At 40.3% G+C, this 23,363-nt stretch overlaps 1 protein-coding gene across 3 annotated transcripts in view; it reads left to right on the top strand.

Annotated features, from left to right (window-relative positions):
• slc43a1a (solute carrier family 43 member 1a) overlaps window positions 1–23,363 on the top strand; it is a 34,641-nt gene that overhangs the window by 2,065 nt on the left and 9,213 nt on the right. For 2 of the 3 annotated variants that reach the window (XM_039812660.1, XM_039812661.1), the window contains exons 2-5: window positions 13,497–13,660; window positions 15,177–15,369; window positions 16,281–16,336; window positions 17,351–17,427. In XM_039812660.1, coding sequence (XP_039668594.1) covers window positions 13,507–13,660; window positions 15,177–15,369; window positions 16,281–16,336; window positions 17,351–17,427 — 480 coding nt within the window. In that variant the 5' untranslated portion in view covers window positions 13,497–13,506. Of the gene's footprint in view, window positions 1–6,846; window positions 7,066–13,496; window positions 13,661–15,176; window positions 15,370–16,280; window positions 16,337–17,350; window positions 17,428–23,363 lie in introns of those variants that run through there. The other variant, XM_039812659.1, reaches the window with a different exon arrangement.

Genomic DNA, 23,363 nt, shown 5'->3' with positions numbered 1-23,363 from the left:
AGTTTGCAGGTAGGGTTAAAGGTCATATTTCCAGGTGTCCACAGCTGGAGAGAGCTCACACAAATTCCACAGGGATTATTTTATTAAGAAATTGGGGCCCACAGTTCCTAGTTACCGAGTTGCCCCTGCAGTTGGAACAAATGTTTCATGACCAACTGTAAATCTGTGGCTGTCAGGAACCTACTATGGCATTTTCTGTATGTTTGAAATGGAAAACTAGACCTGTAGAGCCCAGCAGGGTGCAGATTTTCCTTTGTGGCGGGAGCACCATTGGAGTGAATGAATTAGCAGGACTTAATGCTTTTGGATGGAAACCAGAATTACCAGAGAATTACTAGAGCTTGCCTGTAAATCCAAGAAAGTAATAAAGATGGATGATGAAAGTTCTGTTCATTCAGGAAAGTCAAGATCTTCTCTTCCCTGTAGCTTCCCTTTAAAAGATAAGTTATGCTATATTACCAATGGCCTCAATTATTTGTGTCTTTAAAGAGCTGTACCAGTGTGTTTGTGGGAATTAGGTATCTTGAAGGCCAGAGACCCTGTATATGCCCTAATAAATCAGAGGGTCTAATTGCAATGCCAAGTCACCAGATTTCATCGTCGGTTTTCCCATTCAAACAAAAGGCTTCTGACATGTGACAAAGCTCTACTGTATATAAAAGACGTATTTCCATTGTCGTTGTATGCAATCATGCCGCCTCTAAAATTCACTTCACGTTCTGTCTGAACACACAGTAAGTGTGTCATCTCCAAGGAAATCTTAAAGGACCAGTATATAAGATTTAGAGGGATCTATAGGCAGAAATGGATAATATTATTTATAATTATGTTTTCATTAGTGTATAATCACCTGGAACTAAGAATCATTGTATTTTAGTTAGCTTAAAATGAAGCTTTTATATCTACATACAGTATAGGGAGCGGGTCCTCCTCCAGGAAACCAGTAGGTTCTCTACATGCTTGGAAAGGGATGGGTGAGGGAAGGGGTATTCAGTTGTTTGCAATCTGCAACCCCACCACAAGATGCCACTAAATCTTACACACTGCTAAAGAGGTACCCTGCACAGCTTCTGACCACTAGTAGCACAATGGAGCAATGTTTTCATGAGTGGAACCCATTTAATTGTTTCCGTGCATACGCATGAGGATGCATGTGAAGCAAATACACATTCCTGCCAATGGTTTATAATGATAGACTTTTTATATAGCAAAACAAGGTTACACCCACACTCACTTGAAAGCACATTTGTTGAATTAAGTTTTTGAAAGAGATTTAAAGGAGGAAACTGGTTGAGCATACGGCTCGCTGCACCTGTTGCACACTTCCTCTGATCAATAGGTGTCGTGGATGAGCCAAGAAATGCAACAACGTAAACAATGTTGATTGATTGTTGTCCAAAAAAATCTACTCTGCAAAAGTTAAATGAGGGAGGAAATGCATTCAACGAGTTTGTAAGGCCTCAAGGAAACAATTAATTAGCTTTGGTGATTAACAGTGAATGTAAACAGAAACTTTGTATGTTTATAATAAAACTCCAAGTGCTTTAAATTAGGCCACAAAATAGGTTTCACAGTAAATATAATTTATATACATTCATATAATTTGTATATTCATTTACGAGTTTGTGCAAATATATAAGATAACAACAATTTCTTGTTGCCATATCTGCTCTTTGTTTTGTGTTATTACTGTAACCTGGCTGATTCATTGTTTCAAATTTCATAATAGAGTATAGAGAGTAAAAGTACTAATACCACAATGTAAAAATACTTTGTTAAAAGTAAAAGTCCTGCATTGAATATGTTACTTGAAGTGCTCATATTATGCTTTTTGGCTTTATTGTGTTATATACATTTTTTGCGCACATTATAAGTTTACAAAGTTAAAAAGCCCAAATTCCACGGCAAAGGGACTTACCATCTCCAACAGAAAACACTGTTCACAAAAGCTCCAAACAGCTATATTGTAGTCCAGCCTTTACTTCCGTGACGACCGTGCGTCACTTTGTAACACACGTTATAATGCTCGCCTAGCTGCTAGCATGACACTCCCTCAGACTAGCTAGCAGTACTTACTGTGCCTCACTCTGTAGCTAAAACAGAGAGCTCAACACACAGGGTGAAAAGAGGAGCTGCAGCAATGTGCAGTATAACAAAAATATGGTGTTTTCTGAAAATTAAACCACATAAACCTATTCTGGTACAACCTCTAAATACAATTATGAACCTGAAAATTAGCACAATATGAGCACTTTAAGTAAAAATGTGTAAGTATCATCAGGAAAATGTAATTAAAGTATTAAAAATAAAAGAAATATCCTCCCATTTTAGAAACTGTAAACGATCAAAACTTGTCAATCTGTCAAGTGTTAAATTGGCTGATCATTTCAGCTATACTTTTGGGCCTGTATATTGTTGGGTAGTTTAATGTATAATAAAACATTGTATTTTATACACTAAAGGTGTGCGAAAATCTTAATTTGTAAAGTAACTAGTAACTTAAGATGTCAGATTAATGTAGAGTAAAAAGTATAATATTTCCTCATAAGTTTATGAACCCATGCTAATGGGGTACTTTCCATAAAATCATCTTTTTATCATCTCTTTATCAGGATGCATAGTATCCAGGATACTTTGCATGCTGATAAACTTCCCTTGGTCTTTCGAATTAAAATAGCCCCACATCATCACATACCCTTCACCATAACTAGAGATTGGCATGGGATACTTTCCATAAAATCATCTCCCAATGCAAATCAAACCAGCTATTAGGCTAACTGAAATAAAACTATGCCAATCTCTAGGTATGGTGAAGGGCATGTGATGATGTGGGGGGGCTATTTTAATTCCAAAGGCCAAGGGAACTTTATCAGGATGCATAGTATCCTGGATCCATGAAATAACTGGCCTTTAAAAATAAAAATCTGCCTTTCTCTATGGGAATTTAACATAGCGGTGTACTTACGTACGCCCCCTGTATTTTAAGGAAGAACATTTATGTATTTACGATACATTATTCATTCACAAAGAAAATTGGTGTCCTTAAAGGTTGGATTTTTCCTCATGTTTTTAATTAAGGCATTAAGATCAATTTCCAAAAGATGATTTTTTTATTCCTCTTTTTAGTCAACTTTAGCAAGGGTTCATAAACGTATGAGCGCCACTGAGTGGCATTAAAAGAAAATACTCAAGAAAAGTACAAGTATCTCAAATTTGTACCTAGGAACAGTACTTGAGTAAATGTACTTAGGGACCATCCACACGGAAACGCTTTTTGGTATAAACGAACATGTTTTGCATCGTTATGGCCGATCGTCCAAATGAATCCTGCAAACTCACTGCCTGAAGACACACTTTTTTGAAACCTGGTCCCAGGGTGAAAACATTATAAAACGCCGCCCTTGCAGCTTCGTTTGGATGGCGAAGCCGCATACTTGCGTATCGATGATGTCATCGCCACACCCCTCGACCTCTAGCCTTCAACCTCTTATCCTGCGACGACGTCTCATAACAACAACAATGGCGGACTACATGCTTGTGTTCCTGCTGGAGAAGATATTGAGCCTATTAGGGTTACAGGGCTGTTTGGTCTCTTCTTCTACTGTTTGTATACAGCGCGCAAGCAAAAGCCCGTCTAGGGAAAGCCTTTCCACTCCCTATTCAGCCCCATGGTACCAAATTTGGTTGCAGTTCCACCAGAGTTCCACTGGGGGTGATCGTATCTCTGGCCTTATATGTTTTTGATATCACTGGCAGGCTTTTTAGAACAAAAAAACACACTTTAAAAAAAATTTAACACCCAGCAGTGTGTATTTTCTTAACCTCCCCTTTTGAATGCAACATTCAAATTAGACAAAAAATTATATCCTGAGAAAAGTGGATTTTGAGAGTTCAGGAGCCGGCAGTATCGAGAGAGTGCAACTTCTTCCCTTATTAGAAATTCTTTGGCGCAAGCTTTATGCGCATGCTCTGCCTCTTCTTCTCTGTTTTTGGTGAATTTCTGTAGCAGAAACAGTGCCACCTACAGGCCTGGAATATGAAGTAGCGTGTTGAGTTATTTACAAATGGATCCGTTTGGACGCAAACATTCTTGAAATGATGGCAGGGAAGACGGGAAAAAAAAAGATTGTTTTGGTACGTGTGGACGTAGCCTTAAGGGAAATCCACACGGAAACGGTTTTTGGTACAAACGAACATGTTTTGCATCGTTTTGGCCGATTGTCCAAACGAATCCTGTAAACGCACTGCCTGAAGTCTTTTTTTAAACCTGGTCCCAGGGTGAAAACATTCAAAAACGCCGCCCTTGTGGCTTCGTTTGGACGGCGAAGCCGCATACTTGCGTATCGGTGATGTCATCGCCACACCCCTCGACCTCTAGCCTTCAACCTCTAACGGTAGGTTTCCACACAGCGAAATTTCGCTTTGCTCTCATTGAGGTTGAATGGAGACGAAATTCGCCCTGATTGAGCGAGATGAGAGCGAATCGCCGAGGGGAGCGAAATAAAGTTGACGAAAGTTTAACTTTATTCAAATGAGGACCACTCAAGAACCAATCAGGTCCGCGTGTTTGTGTTTGGAGGCGGGAGTTACAAAAAAAGTCTGACCAAGATGGCGGAGGTCATCAGCGCAGTATCATGAAAATTTTGATGTGATTAAAATGTTTCTACACGAACATCGGTACTTCTATCAACACGAATTGTGTTTTATATGACACACAAACTTAATTAGGGCACATACACCACTAAATAGATCACTATATATGTTAGTTTAAACACTCAAACTTTTCAGCTAGCCGACAGGCTAATCGCTAGCATGTTCGGACATTGGATTTCATTGTAGCCTAGCCAGGTAGCTAGCTAGCTAGGCTAGTTGTGCATTTGTTTGATTACATGTTTTATTGGCAAACATTGACGCTTGTAGCAACACGGATTGTTGTTTATATGTCACACACGAACTTAAACAGAGGCGAACAACACCACCAAATAGACCACTGGAGATAGTTTAAACACTCAAAATGATTCAGCTAGCCGACAGGTCACCCGCTAGCATGTTCGGACATTGCATTTCATTGTAAGCATAGCAAGGCAGCTAGGCTACATAGCCAGGTTACCAGAGCATTTATGAGCTAACATTTTACCGATGGTTTGCTGCTGTGCATTTTTACCGCCCTGTCTTCTGACAGCCCGGGACATTTAAAAAAAATGTTGCGTTCTTGCGTGTTGTTTTCGCGACCACGCCCCCCGAGGCAAACTTTCGCTGGCCGAAATTCACGAGGTGTTTCGCTGTGTGGAACCCTACCGTTACCCTGCGACGACGTCTCATAACAACAACAATTCACTGTCGGTCCACACCATTGACATATATATAATGGACCAACAGAGCCCGTTGCTCTGGACGGAGACCAGTGAAGGCTATTAGAAGCACTTTTGCGGTGATCCCTTGCTTTACTGCGCAGCCTCCAACTGACGGAGACAACGTAAATGTGACGTGAGCAACGTGTCTGAAAGTTGTAAGTCTTCTGGTAGCTGTGCCAAGAGAAATCTCAATCATTCCCAATCTTACAGAGACGGAGAGTGTAGGTATATGTAAGGAGATAACATAAGCACAGGCTAATTATTGCTAACTAACAGGCTAGTTAACATTAGCAATTAAACCTAAACAGCTAATGTAAGTCGAAACTGCCTGCGAGCTTCTCCTGTACTATACGGTAATTCCTCTACTGTGCGACAGTAAGTCACTTGGTTATGACACAATCGTTAGCCTATTTTTACAAAAACGTCTGCTACAGAGCCATAACGTGAGGTACAAGGTAATGGAGCCTTTTATACATTGTCGTGTTTCTTTAGAACTAAACAATGGACAAATAGAGTCTTTAAACGCTTCAGATGTAAAGTTATTCGCAGTCAAGTGACGTAAAAAAAAAATGGTGGTCAGTGGAATGCTAACAGGAGGTGATACCTTTGTAGCAACAAAATGGCGCCATCGGAGGTTCGAGTTCTGAAGCGAAGCTTACCCCCTTGGTCCACACAAACGGTTCTGGTTTCCTTGCACTAGCCATTTTCATCGTCTTCTTCTTGTGTTTGGTTTCTTCTTCTGCTGTCTGTTTGTATACAGCGCGCAAGCTTTATGCGCATGCTCTGCCTCTTCTCTGTTTTTGGTGAATTTCTGCAGAAACAGCGCCACCTATAGGCCTGGAATATGAAGTAGCGTGTTGAGTCATTTACAAATGGATCCCTTCGGACGCAAACATTCTTGAAACGATGTCAGGGAAGACTGGGGAAAAAAAGATTGTTTTGGTATGTGTGAACGTGGCCGTAGTTACATTTCACCACTAGTAGAGACACATTAATGCTGTTTGTTTAACTGTAAGAGTAACTTTATCTAGTAACTTTATCTAGTAACAGTAGATAAAGTTTGTTGATAACTATGTATATTTGTATGCTTTTTGTCCTGCTGGTGTGATGAACACATTAATGCATCAATAATTATAATATAATATATAGGCTTCTATTCTGAAATGGGTCATTCTAACTACGTTTACTTTTGGTACTTTACTTTAAGTATATTGTGATGCTGCTTTTGTACTTACATAAGTAAGATTTTAAATGCAGGACTTTTACTTGTTTCTAAACTTGCTACTCAAACAAAAGTTTGTTTAATAATGATTCATTATTTGATGAATAGCTCATTTTAATTCATGTGTTTTGTATTTGAAGCGTTTAGCTGCAGGCTCTATGAAGGACATTTGGATTGAGTTGAGTGTAAAGACATTGTGTGTTAAGTGGTGAATGACTTCTCTCCTACCATAGAAAGAGGGAGGGAGGAAGTCAAATTAGTAGAAGAGGGGGAGTCTATAGGAAACCAGAGAAAGAAAAGAAGTGTGGAGTCTCCCATGCAAGTTACCTCCACAAGAAACAATTGAAGAGGAGAGAGGAAAGGTTTAATTCAGGGGTTTACTACCACCAATCAACAAGAACAATCAGCTGTGAGAACAGAGTTTTTTCACTCAGTGAGCAACAAAAAAAGAAACATTTTCATTTCTCTCTGAGAAGACGCACAACTGAAGTAAGTACATGATTTCCCCCGTATATTCACGATGTTGCTACTGTAGGTAGGCTAGCTTAACTGCAATGACGTGTGTGTAAACTGGCTGCATGAAGCGGCAGCAAGACGAACCGGCAGCAGATCCTCACACGTGGCACGAAACTGCGACTTTTACAATACATAGAAAAGGCACAGTGTAGCATAGAGTCTGTATTAGGCTAATCCTGCAAATATGAAAAATGCGGGGCAGGGAGTGTTTTCACAGAGAGGTGAATGTGTCAGAAAACTAGAAAATGTGGGTGAGTAGTAGAGTAGTAGCCTAACCTGAAAGAAGGAACTGGCTGTTTCGAAAGTCACCATTCAGATGCTGTTAGTTTGTTTATCTTTCTTTGAGGGGTAGCCTGAACTCCCAAATCCTGTCATTATGGTGCTCGCTTGTAGCCCTATATAATAAGCACATAGCTACAATTAGACACATGTTTTATCACACAGTAATTCAAATGTTATTACCAGGAAGCAGTGGTTGCAGTGGTTAGGGAAATAGCCTCTGTTGCCTTCAAGGGCACCCCTAAAGTCAGATTTTCTATAAACCTTTTTATGATTCGATTGAAATCGTAAAAAAAAAAATCAATTTAAAAAATCAATTTAAGAATAAAGACATATAGAGTAACAAAGGACGTGTTTAAAGTGATGGTTCAGAGTAATTTCACCCTAGGGTCCTTTGCACCATGACCTTGAGCCAAACACCCCCCCAGAAGCTTTTTTCACCTGGGTCGAACATTGGGAGAGTTAGCGTAGAGTAGCGTTATCAGCTGAATAGCTTAGCGCAGGGGCTAATGGACCCACGTTTGTATCTCGTAAATGACCCCATTAATAATGCCCGAAATGATACCAAACTTCTACACTAGTACATATAGGTTATGCTCTCATAAAACGATGGATTGGAAAGTTTGTAAGTACACCAGAAGTTTATGTAAATAACACTTGCCTGCTGGCTTCTGCTCTCTGCTGTTGTTGTTGCTGGTGCTGCTACCTGCAGTTAGGGCCGTCTACAAATTACTACACCGAAAAGAGATGCAACAAAAATATTTATTAATTTAATGATTAAATAACGTAATGTCTCCAAACTTACCTCAATTATTAACAATTAAAAAAATATTTTTGTTGCATCTCTTTTCGGTGTTTTGATAACTGCAGACGTCTTAACGCAGCAAGCAGCAACAACAGCAGAGAGCAGAAGCCAGCAGGCAAGTGTTATTTACATAAACTTCTGAGTGCTACTAAACTTTCCAATCCATCGTTTTATGAGAGCATAACCTATATGTACTAGTGTAGACGTTTGGTATCATTTCGGGCATTATTAGTGGGGTCATTTACGAGATACAAACGTGGCTCCATTAGCCCCTGCGCTAAGTTATTCAGCTGATAATGCTACTCTACGCTAACTCTCCCAATGTTCGACCCAGGTGAAAAAAGCTTCTGGGGGGGTGTTTGGCTCGAGGTCATGGTGCAAAGGATCCTAGGGTGAAATTACTCCGAACCATCACTTTAAGTGGGTCGTGTTAATTGCAGTCATTCAGAGAAACTGGTGGTGATAATTAACCTACAATGTTAAAAAAGTGTCTTGTTACCAACATTTTTCTTTTAAAATTAGGACTGAAACTACAGTTTTGTTATTGATTAAAAAAAAAACAATGTTGTTATAAAAAAACAACATGTCTCTTTATGCCTCCTACACTGTCACCTGTAGGCACGTGGTATTATGGGAAACAGTATAGGCCTACTTTTTGTACAGTCTTACTTGTGCTTAATTGAGTTCACAATTCCGATGTTTCGGATAGCACATGAATGAGACTTGCTCCTTTCAGCGGCCGGCCCGCCGTTCCGGCAACCGAACCCCGGGCTTAGGTCATGTCCGCGGAGAGACAGCTGCTCGCCGGCCGGGCAGCCTCTGGGGTTGCGTTTTTGGACTCCTCGGGGGACAGAGTCCCCTAGGGCGCGTGGTTTATTTTCTTGGAAACTTGTGAGGATAAAGAGTTTGCCCTGCGGTCCTTTATGTCCGGCAGAGGTTGATAAACACGGCTGGTCAAGGTCAGAAACATCCCCGCGGGGAAAAAAGAGCAGGGCTGGATGGGAGCATCAACAGAAATACTTGAAAGAAGACTGAAATGTGTCAACTCACATTTTAATACAGAAGCAGCTGAAAACGGTTTTTTTTATCATAATAATCTAACATGTAATATGATAGGCTATTATATAACCTCCACTATGAATACCAAAACTCTCCAACAGTGGAGTTAGTCATGGCAACATTGCATCAGCTGCTAATGTTCAGGTATTTCAAGAAGCAGCTTTCTTATATGGTATTCACCACGCTCACATATGCACACACACACACACACACACACACACACACACACACACACACACACACACACACACACACACACACACACACACTTCACAGTGTTATGGCAGGGGTTCACAACTGCCTGCCAACCCAATAAGTCTTTGCATGTTTGTGTTTAGCTTGTTTGCAATTCTTTGTTGCGTCACAAAAAAGACACGATTCCTGCCGTAACACGCAGCACAAAACAGGCGGGAACCAGAGTGTAGGAATGTGTGGTAGACAGAATCTTGTTAAGAGCTTGAACTTGCATGACTTGTGTGTGTTGTATCAGTCCACATCCTACTAACCGGAGGTCAAATACACACTGAGGAGCGACTGATGCCTTTCTTACAGGTCACACGCTCTGCTGTCGTGACACCAAGACTCCATGACTCCGGGTTGCATTACAACATTGTCTCCCAAGCAAATAAGTGTGCATGTGATGTGTATTTACTGTGTGTTGCCGCCACTGGACCGTAAATCCACTCCATGTGACAGTCTATGAGGCCTCTAATGGACTGTCTGTTCAGATTTGAAAAACTGGTCTGTCTGTCTGCAAACAGCAATGCATAACTTTTACATCTACGTTGTGAGACTAGTTCTGCACTTAAAGTTTTTTCGATTGCTAACAAGCATCGGGCAATACTGACGCCACTTTTTCAAAAACCCTTCATACAAACAGTATTGGCCAAACAGTTGATCTCACCTCCAAAACTCACTCAAACCACCCAAACACTTTATACATGTCTTACTGTAAAATAAGCTCGGTGGACCAAAACACCGGCAACAAGTCAGAAAGCAAACATTGTCACTTATAACACACTGGCCTAAACAACAATAACAACAGGCAGCATTACATAAATGATGAACTTTTATCTTTGAAGTTTGAATGGTTTTTCACATCAGTATTTCATTATAGAATAAGAATAACATTTTTTTTTCTTTTATTGGCTGCACCAAAGTTTATGATACAAGAATGAATCCGAAATCTGCTTTACCTAGGCCAGGTCGCCATTGCAAATGACAATCTGTTCTCAACGGCCTACCTGGTTAACTAAATGTTAAATAAATAATAAATAAAAATAAAACCTACAGTAATATCCTATTTTTTCTATCTCTCTGCATTTGGCCACAAGTTATCATCAACATCACATCTTACTGTATGTCTTATCTGGCGATGCAATCAGCTATTTTGAATGATTTTTACTTCATTTTATTGTACGATTTTCTATATATTTAAATATGGTTATTGCAGAAATGCATCATTCTGCTTTGAATGTGTTTTTAATAGTTTTGAAACTAGTGTGTTAGCATTTGAACAATGTTCTGCAGGTACATAGTGTTTTGCAGGTGGTGGAGGATGAAGGTTCATGGATTTTGGTGAATGTGGTCATTGAATGCATTTTGTGTGAAAGCAATGAAAAATTATTCACAGTTTGGTCCACATAGACTTCTGTTTCGCTGACTGTGTGAAGAGTTTTTACAATGTGACTTCAGTTTTGACCAATGCATGTTAGCAATCGGAAAAAACTGTAACAATTCTCTAAAATGTTAAATAAAGACACAAAGACTGTATCTTTTAGTTGGTCAGACAGAGGGGACGTAGAGAGGATTAATAGTACTCAAAGTGACACAAAGCTGGCACTATGCCGCATAGTAGTGGAATTAAAAGAGTTAATGTTTTTAGTGTTTTTGTCCCACTCTGCTGATCTGACCCCTGCCTTTACAGTAAGGTCTTGGTGTTACTAGACACAGATAATGTTAAATTAAAGATATTCTGATTAACGATATTCAATCAGGTTGTCAGGATCAGTTTTCTGCACTTTTTACATCTTATGGCAGCATCTTTTTTATGCTATCGTTAACAGCGGCTGCTCTAACTGATTCATCTTGTTTTTCTTGTTTCCCCACTTCAGGCATCTTTACCAATTTGTTGGAGTTATAAAACCCTGACAGACAGATGCTCTTTTCGCTGACAGAAAAATAGTTCTAAAACTTTTAAAAGTGTAACTTGATTAATTTATGGATTATACACTTAGAGGACTGAGTGAATGAGCACCGTCTCGCTCTGTCGCCTCGTTGTTGAGAATTGCGGAGTTTGTGTGTGTGCTGAAGGGGTTTTCAGCATGGGGTGTCAGTTACACAGAAATCCTCTTTTTCAAAGTCTCTTTTCAGCACAAAGGCAGTTCATTGTGCTGTGCATAATCGCATTACATGCACGCCTCATGAGCACATACGCAGACCCATGGACACACACAGACAAATCTGTCCCATTAGATCCTCTCGTCTTCTCACACACACACACACACACACTGAAGACATGCCCTCATTAGGAACTACTAAAAGTGTTTCCTGTTTAAGGGCTTGACTTGCCGCGCCTCTCTTCAAATCAATTGGCTGAGACTTTTCCTCCCTCTGTTACTTTCCACATCTTCTCTGGTTCTCCGCCAAATGGAATAGCTGGTTATATTTGGATCTTTATTTCGTGTTTAGATGTTTCCCAGATGTGTGTGTGATTCTGTCAGGGCAGTCAAGACTGAATCCTGTGTGTTGGTCACAAACGTCCCATTGCCTGTTCTGTGAGAGAGAATGTGTGTGTGCGTGTGTGTGTGTGTGTGTGTGTGTGTGTGTGTGTGTGTGTGTGGTGTGTGTGTGTGTGTGTGTGTGTGTGTGTATTTTCCAGGTGGTCATGACTCGTTACTAACCTGACCTCTATTTGGTCAGTCACGTCATCAGTTTCTGTATTCTGTTTGTTTGTCATTGTTTACATAAAAGCTTCTCACTCACTCACTTTTTTTGACACATTAATGTCAATGAGATAAACCCCTAAAGCTAAACTGTGGTTACATGCTGTTAAAAAAACCTCCTAGAATGAAACTTTCAGCTTGAAATGTCACCCTTTTAAGATGCTATCCCTATTTCCAAAACAATAGCAGACATATCGAGCACTCAGCATTTCCTCCAGTCAAAATCAAGGGAAATAGCTGCTCTGTTGGCAGCACTGTGGGAGGATTTCTGAAGACAATGCAGTGCAAGGTGTCAGGTACCCAACTGGGATTTACAAAACAATGACTGGCCACATGGGCACTCATTAGGCAAACTGAGAGAAAAATGTCCCGTCCTGAGGGCCTCCATTAGGTCTCTGAAGCAGTCGGCGAGTTGAAGCAGCAGTGCTGTATGTGTTTGACCAACCAGCAATGCTCATACCTGCAAACGCCACCCCGAAGGTTCCTGTACTTTCAGAAAGTACTACCCTCTGATCAGGGACTTCTGGGGGGTTATAAAGCCCTGGAAAATGTCCCCAGAACAAAATGTAGACTCTGGTTCCTGTGGTTGAAACGCAACAAGTTCCTCAGATGGTTCCTAGTTCTGGGGTTAAGTTCCTGTGGTCGAAACGCGGCTTTAATGACAGAACTCAGAACTCTCTTTAAACTCAAGTTGCAGCAGATATTAAAGAGCAATTGGTCATAATGAATGATATCATGCTTGTCATTCAGTTTTATGGTTAATTTATTGCATCACATTGTTTGTGGTTTGTGCATGTGCAAATTAAGCTGCAAATTTGAATTGCCTTGTTGCTGAAATGTGCTATACAAATAAAGCTGCCTTACCTTGCAAAAGGTTGGTAATCGTGGTGTGTATGTTTACATCCGCTGTATACAGCGTAGACATACACGTAGATAGCTCAAAATGCGTATAGGTAACACGCCATTTGGCTTTAGGAAAGTGGCGTGTATGTTTACGCAAAGTCATGATGCCATGTTGGAATACTAGTTTAAGCATGTTTTAAGCAAAAATAGCTGCAATCATCTGATTTCAGATTCTAAAAATGTGAATATTTGCTTGATTTCTTACTCTTCTATGATAAGAAATAAAATGTAGTTGTATTTTTGACTTAGGCTATTGGGCTATTATACATGTTGTGGTATGAGTCAGTGGTCTATTCTATATGCTTGTATTGCTGTCAATTAACTTAGCCACTAAAATGGCCTTACATCTCAAAATGCTAGTTTAAAAAAAAAAATCTAATCTCACCTCCCTCCTTGCCCCTCCTCCATCACAGAACAGCAGCGATGGGGCCCTCTCTCCTCCAGGCCTACAGGAGACGCTGGTGGATGGCGGTGACGGCGGTGATTGAAAACCTGCTGTGTTCGGCTGTGCTGCTGGGCTGGGGTTCCCTGCTCATCATGCTGAAAAGGGAAGGCTTCTACGCCTACTTGTGCTCAGGTAAAATCCTAGACTGTAAAACGTAGTGCACATAGTATGCATGACGTCACCGATTGGTTTGTGGACTGTCATTTTGAAGTCTTGAGTTTGGCGATACGTGCGTGGCCATCTTGTTTTTTTGGAGGGTGGAGCTGGGGAGGATGAAGCCAGTGTTGTTCATGGTTACAATGGGGCTGCGCTCAGTGCTAAAGGGGGGAAGTTGCTGATTTTCAACCCTTCTGAAGCGAGTCATCCAGTGATTCACCGGCGGGTAAACGCGGACCACCCGGTGCTGCCGCCAAAACCTGTACAGCAGTACAGAAAATCAGCAAACTTATCCTTAAGTTACCAGCTAACACCAGCAGTAGCTAGCTAGCTTGGTTGGCAGAACACTGAAGAAGACATTTACTCATAGACTTCTGTAGAAACTGCCTCCATTTGCAACCAGTGGAGTGTAAATTAGATAGAATGCAGGTTTAAGGCACTTCCGCATTGGCTTCACTTTTCAGGCCCGGAAGCGTCGTCCATTATTTTTACAGTCTGTGGGTAAAATCAGCAGCTCTCCATCACTTAACCCTGAATTTAGCTTTTATTCAGAAGAAAAGAGAAAAGAATATTTACTTTTTATACACACTGTACTTAATCATGAGGATGTGAAGCCAATGTTTAAGACAAGACCAATTATTTTTAGAGGCAGGATTAGGAAAGATAAGGATCCAATTCTTCAGCCCCGAAGGCACCAGAATGTTAAGACAAGGTGTTGAAATATGGAAAAGGGCATGAGGCTTCTGGGTATTATTCTATACTTATGAAGAATGTGGGGGATGGAGCCTGGAGATGGAGAAAGGGATCTGAATAATATACACTGGATGATGAGTGGGACAGAATCTGTCGGAATATTAAAACTACAGTATGTCATGCGATGTCAGGGTGCGCCTCATTCAGTTCAAGCTTATGCATTGCTTCTATTGGACTCCCTCCACATTGTTTAGAATTGGTCTAAAAGACACACCAAATTGTTGGAAATGTAAGACAGAGGACGGCCAATTACTTCATGTCCTATAGTCCTGTGATACGGTCCAGGAATTTACCTAGGATCTTTAGGATACATGATAAACTATGTTGGATTGCAGGGACCCAGGTTCCATTCAGCCCAAGATTATTTGTTCTGGGAGATGGGTCAATCCTATATGGAACGGCTAAACACATAAGAAGCTGGGTCGCCTGACATATTATTTTGGGAGGATGAAGGCGTTTAAAAAGTTGTCATGTAAACGGTTTGCCAGATTGGATGTCTATACTAGAAAATGGGGAAGTACCTGAGCTTTCTGGAGGGCTCCTAAGAAGCTTTGTGCTGGGGAGCGACATGTATGATGGGCTTATGGTGTTGTAATTAATGTTTATTTGGTTTATTGTCTATTTTGTTATTATTTTGTTGTATGGTTTGAATAAAGTAGTTACTGAGACATCTTGTTTTTGATTGGTCTTTCTCTGTTCATATACTGACCACTAACCTCTCTTATCAACCCTCCCGCAGTGAATGAGTCCGTGGTTGTGTCATTGGGTAACTCCTCCAGCAGTGAGGTGGAGGAGTGGCTCAGCTGCGTGGACCAGGAGGAGATGCTGAATCTGGGCTTCACCATCGGGTCCTTTTTGCTCAGTGCCACCACCCTGCCTCTTGGAATCCTGATGGACAGGTTTGGACCACGCCTCATTCGCCTGATGGGCAGGTAACAGTTTTAAAATGGTCACAGACATTTCACATTTGTAAAGGAATGTGCACGTCTGCTGGGGGTAGACATGTTAAAGTGTCTTTTTTTATGAAAACCTAAATCTCTTTTTTTAAGATACAGATTTGCTTTATGAAAACTTCTTGACTCTGTCCATTGGAGGTTTGACTACTTCACTTTTTTTTTATATAAATGTTATGATGGTGAAGTGAATCTGAAGTGAAAGTCAATTCCTCAACTACTACTGAGGTTATAGTAAAAAAAAACTACAGATCACATTCCCAAAGTGGTTTGACAGTATGTTAATCAATAAGTGTAGGTGGGGCAGTAGAGAGAGAGTGTGTGTTTGTGCAGTAAGTTGTGAAATTCTTTGTCATTGGGTGTGGAAATCTGTGAACACAACTGTACACACACACACACACACACACACACACACACGCACCTTTTCTCTTTCTCATTCAGTTTCAGCAGCTATGAAATTGAGTAGCCAGACACTTTAAAAATAAGATGAAAGTTGATAAAAACTGAGGAGCTTATCTGCAGTTGCAAGCTGTTAAACCACTGACAGTTTCACACTTTGACAGATAACCAACGACTAAACTGCTGTTTTGTGAATGGTACTTTTTAATCTTATTCAAGTATGAAAATATGTGTGTAATGTATGCTGGTATATTCACATCTGGCCATATTAAACTGTATCTGATCTCATTTGAATCACACTTCCACTGACTTTTATGACTCAAGGCATTTACATGCTGCGTGACGAGCAGTTGTCCTGATATTTCTATCTTGGCCCTCTGGGAGTTTCTATACGTGTTGCATTGTTCCTACAAACCCTAATTAAATGTGACTTTCAGCATGCTAAGATATAATATGCGAGAATTTAAAACATCCTGGTTCTTTTATTACAGTTCGTGTTTCGGTCTGTCCTGTGTTATGATGGCCGCGTCTGCCTACAACCCTCATGGTGAGTACAAACACAAGCACATACACTAAAACTTGCATATGCCAGGTATTAATTAATGACACACTCACAGCTCACAACATGAAGGGCTAAGTTTAGAATACTTAAATATACAACATAACAAAAACTATATAAAACTGTATTACTGTAAGTGGTGCCATTTATGTCTTCATAGGGCCAATGATAAAATGCATAAACATAGCATGGCATATAAATAAATAAATATACATACAGTATCAGTAGTAGAACCTTTTAAGCTGAATTATGGTCTTTTACTACATCTTAATAGCATATATTACGTATTGGGCTGTGGAGAGGCTCCTTTCACTGGACAAGACAGTGTGTTACTCAGTATCACACTTTTCAATACAACAACACTTACACCAGGTGCAATTGAACAGGTGTGCAAAGGTGTAAAAATGGCCAGAATCCAAACAATCCACAAATTATTTTCTTCACACTCCTTCTTTAACAACTGTCCATGTAACTATACTGATTGGCTCTGGCTGCAATGGAAACACACCTTTTTAAAACACAGTGGCTCATCTGGAATTAAATACACACCAGGAAACGCCTGTGTGCTACCTAAAAATGCAATATTTGATTTACTGAAGCTTGTTTATTGAGCTCTTGTACCAACTGCTACTTCCACTTTAAAAGGGCGTCAATATGCTTCAAACAAACTGCCTGTTTGATCATCCAGCAGCGTCTGACACCCCCCACACACACACACTTACAAATGTACAACAAACAAGATAACAGACACAAGGAAACCCACAAAAAGAAGACAAAAAATATATAGAAAAATGACAAATAAAAAGAGAGTAAATAAAAATAGATGAATTCACAATGCACTTTTCAGATGTCAGAAGTGGGGTAACTGCACTAAAATGTTTAGTTTTACCCTGTTAATGACAATTAGCTTCTCGCCTCATTTTCAAGTGTAGTCATGAAAAAATGTAAAACATTGATTTTGGCTCTACCGCTTCTGTGTTTCTGTTTTTTTTCTCTCTGCAGTTCTGTCACCGCTCATTTTCTTGGCTCTCTCCATGAACGGCTTTGGAGGCATCTGCTTGACCTTTACTTCACTCACGGTGAGACACACAACTGACAGTAAACATTAAAGACTCATTGATTAATGGAGGATAATATATATATAACTATATAATATTGATGTGTACACATAAGACTTGATATCACCTGGGTAATTGATTGTGATAATTGAACAGTTATTAGTCAGTAGCACAAACGTGCTAAAAAAGTTAGATAGAGCATTAATGTATTGCAGAGGCTGCATAGAGTAAAGACATCTGTGGTCAAACAGTTGATCCTCTTTAATTATATGTTGGTTATGTGTTAAATCAGATCCAGTGTCGACCAGCTTCTGATTTACAACAGAGTGGTATCCTCGTGTCTTTTCTGGTTTCGTAGTTTACTGATTTGTTATACATGCTTTGAGGAGTCGATTACTCTTTTCTGTGCCAGTTCTCATTGTTTTGGTGGATGAGGTCCTGTCCACATGCTCAGCGACAATGTATTTTGATGGCTATTGTGTTTGTTATCAACTTCTGTACATAAGACCCATTCTGACCTTGTAGAGAAATAAAGTAATGCGATAGAGGGAGAAAAAGAAAGTGACACTTGGCCTGTTGAATGGACTGTGTTTGGGAGCTTTGTTGTGCAAACCACAAATTGGATTAGACGGATCTAATGCCTCCGAGGCTGCCTTTGCTTTGACACTATGTACGTGTGTCCCTAACTGCCTCCCAAAAACATTTTGTCAGTGGGTCTTATATTTATAGTGTATTTAAAACTGTCAAGGACAGCCATAACAAATGTAATCTTTAATTTGAACAGGGCCAAATGTTTAAGGTGAAACCAAGGTTATGAAAACAAAACACAAAAATCATTAAATGTTTTGTCAGATTCTCAGCCAATGGAAAAAAGGAAGTAAACAGGTTGATTTATCTCTCTTCCTCCTTCTGTCAATGTTTGAGTTGTTGAACATACAAGTCAGAGAAAGTGAGAAATTAAAACAAGCGTCATCAGCATCATGTTGTCAACAAGAAGACAAGGATCATTTTTAAGGGTATTCATCGCAATTTGGCACCAAAATTCACCTTTTTTCTTTCTGACAGCACCATGCAGCCAGCCCAACATTACAGCTCTGAAAGTATCTACTGTGGTTACATAACTTATATTCAGAGAAAGTTGTAATGTAAGGTTGTGTTCCTGGAACAAATGAGCAGAGCAGTTTTAGCAGGTAGCTGAGAGTCTCAGCGTGGTCGGGGCCTCTATTAGTCTCAGCTGAGGAAACAGTGTGTGCTGTGATTGGGAGCTGGGTTTGTTTCCATTCACGTCAGGCATGTGTGTTTGCGCGTGATGTGTCAGCTGGTACTAACATTATCAAGTGGGTTTTATTGTTGCTGTTGCCTCCTGTTTCACGGCAAGCATTCAGGTATGTGTGTACGTGTTTGTTAACAGTGTTTCAGTCAGAGATGCACATGACTTCTCCCAGATGGAAAGTCTCCCATTTATGTTTCCACCAATAACAGCTTGCAGTTGACCACACACCCTCCCCGAAGCTCAGCCCACTCACCTCTATTAAAGGACTTATGGCTACACTTCCCCTTGCCTATTCTGTTCCCTCTCACTACCTTCCTTCTTCCTTTGTTCTTTTCCTCCTATCTTCCCACTCTCTCCTGTTTCTGTTCTGCCCAGCAGTCAGCAGAACATCAATGTAGAACCTTTTCAACTCTGCATGACTGTGCACATGTACACATGTGTGTGCATGGTTATGTACACACAGGGAGACAAACATAAAACAGATGTTTAGATAATGAAGCAAAGTATGGACAGGCTATCCTCTCCTATGACCTTCCTCCTGTATGGTGACTGCAGCCTGTCTCTGTAGAAAAGAAAAGTGAAGACAACTGTCTCTGTCTCTGTCTCTGTCTCAAATTAAATGCATATTCTGCACTTATACAGTGAACTGCGCCTGTATATCTCTCTTTAACAAGCAGCGTCCTGTTGGAGGTCAGTCATTACAAACTCATGATGTGCAACCACACGTTGTTTAAACCCAAATGTCTTTCAAATTCTTGTAGATATCCCAAATGTGCCAAAGATACGAAATATGTTAGGCTGGATTTTGGGGGAAATGTGTTTAAAATGATGCACAAGACATCTGGAAGAGCTGCAATGATTAGGCGATTAATCAGTCGATCGAGAGAAAATTGTCGGCAAGTATTTTGATATTTTCATTTTATTAATCATTTTATTATCATCATTATTAATCATTAAGCAAAAAGCCAAATATTTGCTGTATTATAAGTACTTTTAAGTTAAGTTTGAAGCTGATTTTCTTTGTCTTTAACTGTAGTTAATTGCGATCTTTGTAAATCAGATCTTTGCGATTTGGACTGTTGGTTGGTCCTAACATTTAACACTTTGAGCTCTAGGAAACTGTGATGGAGTAAATCAATTTATCAAAAGAAGAATTTAAAGATTAGTTGCAGCCCTGTTCCATTAAAAAAAACATACAGTAGCATGGGATTTTAATAACCTTAAAGCTTTAAGAGAAACAGAAGAGGAAATGGCATGTTCGGTTCATAGTTGAGAAAATCTGAAGTTTTACACACTAGATCATGTCTTAATCCTGAGCCTAAGACTCATTGTAGCAGCATCACAGCAACATGCAAACTTTGTATAGTATTTGGCCACTAACACACACTCACATAACTCTCACACAGGAAGGCATTGTACTCTTTCTATTCTATTAATCACTCACAAACACTGGTTAAATAATATTACACACACACACACACACACACACACACACACTTGAGTAACAACACAGAGTAACACCCTCCTCCTCTTTGACTGACCTCCACACTTTTGTTGTTGTTGTTGTTCTGAAGAGCGAATGACAGCAGAGCACAATGACTGAGACACATACTCACTCATCCCATCATGATTTAAATCATGTGCTCTTGCTCAAAACAAGACAAAATCTCTGTCGGCCTAGTTATTATTATTATTACATGTCCTTTTATAGTCAGTTGTAATGAGGGACATAACTCCCTGATATAGAGAGTTGGTTATAAGATTAGATACAATTACATTTGGAAATGTATAACATACAATTACAATATATATGTAACATTATCTGGTGTGGTGGAAATCATTATATAATATAAAACATTTAAAAGGAAGTTTTGCTGATGAAATAATCTACCTGTATGACCTTGATCAGTGTACTTAACTTCTCTGCCCTACAGACATTATTTGCACGCATGTTTTGTGCACATTTACTATGTGTATAGTAATAATACATCAAGTCATGCTGCAAACAAAAGCATAAAAGTGAAAAGAAATATAAATTCCTCAAAAGGGGCCAATAAATTACAGCATGATCAAGTCACTTAGCACCAGTCTAGCAGTTCACCTGAACATTTTATTTTCTGGACAAAATAACATTTTGAAGATTGCGTGGATTTGTCAGTTGTGGTCTGTTATCACAATATCTTAAATTGGCATCTCCTCCCCGACTTAACAAGGCTAAAGGTGTTTGCTAGCAGGTGAAAGCCAACCCCAGATTCACCCTTGTGCTGGAACAAGCATCTATATACAGTATCTCACAAAAGTGAGTACACCCCTCACATTTTAGTAAATATTTCATTATATCTTTTAATGGGACAACACTGAAGAAATTACACTTTGCTACAATGTAAAGTATTAAGTGTACAGCTTGTATAACAGTGTAAATGTGCTGTCCCCTCAAAATAACTCAACACAGCCATTAATGTCTAAACCACTGGCAACAAAAGTGAGTACATCCCTATGTTAAATTCCCATAGAGGCAGGCAGATTTTTATTTTTAAAGGCCAGTTATTTCATGGATCCAGGATACTATGCATCCTGATGAAGTTCCCTTGGGCTTTGGAATTATCATCACATACCCTTCACCATAACTAGAGATTGGCATGGGGTACTTTCCATAAAATCATCTCTCAATGCAAATCAAACCAGCTATTAGGCTAACCGACATAAAACCATGCCAATCTCTACTCTAAATACCTGCAGGATGTCCTGGTTCCCTCATACTTAACTAGCATTAATGATTGTTAACTATGACTGTAAGCTTGTGTGTCACATTGGCAGTGAAGGAATGAGGACAGTCCTCTTGCACTTATTGTAACAGATGTAGAATTGCCCTTCAGCAGCACTGGGGCCTGTCTGATCACACGCTAGTGAGAAATGTGCACTCTGCCGTTTATCGCTGCTTCCACGTGTTAACTCTGGTCTCAGTTAGCAGAGAAAGGGTGAGCTTGTTTGAAATTTGCTGAACGAATAGAGACCACTACAGGAAATTGGGGATGACTCTTAGGAAGATGCTTTGGGTAAAATACCAAGATATCACAAAAGTGAGAGTACGTTGAGGGCAGTTGAATCACCGTCTTTACATTAGACTACTTTTTTGTGTTATAGTAAGTCTAGTGCAGCTGGACTGTGCCAACGCTGTGAGGGATAAGGGTTTGATCCATGAACAGTGAGAAAGGGCGGCAGAGAACTGAGGTGGAGGGAAGAAGCCGGTGCTAATCAGCTGTGGTTTAGTGTTTCCTGCTGGGATCTCCACAGAGAGAGAGGGGCTGCAGCTGTGGCTTGGGGAGATCAGTCAAACCGAAAAAAAAAAAATCCTATCCTTGCTTATTTTATACACCGCTCTCCTTTCTCCTTCTCCTGTTCCCATTTATTCCACTTTCTCGTCCCGCATTTTGCATCTCTTCCCTATGTTCAGAGCTGCATCAAAATTTCAATCCTCATTAAGCTACTATTTGGCCCGTTCTCTCAGCGATTAAGGTCTTAATTAAACTCAGTGCCAAAGACTTGTGTGTGAGCACAGCAGGTGTAGAGCCTGAACTCATAAGTCGTGACAAGCGAACGGCCAAAGCTCCATTTGTCTGTGACTTCCTGACACCAGTTGACCCTCGTGTTGCCTCCATACAGTCACATGTTTCTGTCATTAGCGTTAGTATGCAGGACATGTGCCGCAAGGCCCTGTTTGAAACATGTATTTTCTGAGAACTGCCAGAACACCAGTGTCTGCTGCTGGCACATGCACATAAATATAGACATGCACACATTTCACACTTTGTCTTTGCTTTCTGCCTCACACACAAATCTCTCAGAAACATTACTACAGTTCTGAAAGCAAACATCAGTTAGCTGACATCTCACATGGCTGGAATATCTTTGCTTGAGATGCAAACACCCCTGTGTGCTCAGAGGGCCCTCTCGCTTACATCTCTCTGCAGAAAGTCCAGCACAGTAGATCTTATGGCCACAGTCGGGCCGTGAAGTATTTCGATTCTCAGAAGCGCTGAATGAGGACTGGTGTTCTCCGGTGTTTTTCTCATCTCGCTCAGACAGTCAGGCTCTCTCTTGAATATCCTGTTTACCTGCTAAACTTGTTGTTCTGTCAGCCCTATGAGTGACCTGTTGCTTCCCCCTGCAACACGCACACACACACACACACACACACACACACACACACACACACACACACACACACACACACACACACACACACACACACACACACACCAATACAGATTCTTCAGACAGCAGCCAACCTTCATACACACGCACACACACACACACACACACCCAGACAGCATCTTCAGACAGCAGCCAACCTTCATGCACGCACACACACACACGCACACACACACACACACACACACACACACACACACACACACACACACACACACACACACACAGCCAGCCAGCCAGCCAGCCAGCCACTAACTTGTCACCACAGCCTGATCTCCAGACAACTGTACTTAAATCTACTATAATCAATCTTTTTTATATTAACAATGGATCAAATGACCACTTTTATGTGAAAGGGGTTACAAACCCAAATCATTATCGCTTAACTCTGCAGTTCCCCTCAGCTCTACGAGACTTTATTTTCATCTTATTGCTTTGGCTTCCTGGTCCCCAAGTTTACTGGTTTGATTCA

The sequence above is a fragment of the Perca fluviatilis genome, chromosome 10 (assembly GCF_010015445.1).
Source record: "Perca fluviatilis chromosome 10, GENO_Pfluv_1.0, whole genome shotgun sequence".
NCBI classification, from domain to species: Eukaryota; Metazoa; Chordata; class Actinopteri; order Perciformes; family Percidae; genus Perca; species Perca fluviatilis.
Note: the sequence above shows the minus strand (reverse complement) of the source record. Positions and strands in the feature narration are given on the sequence as shown.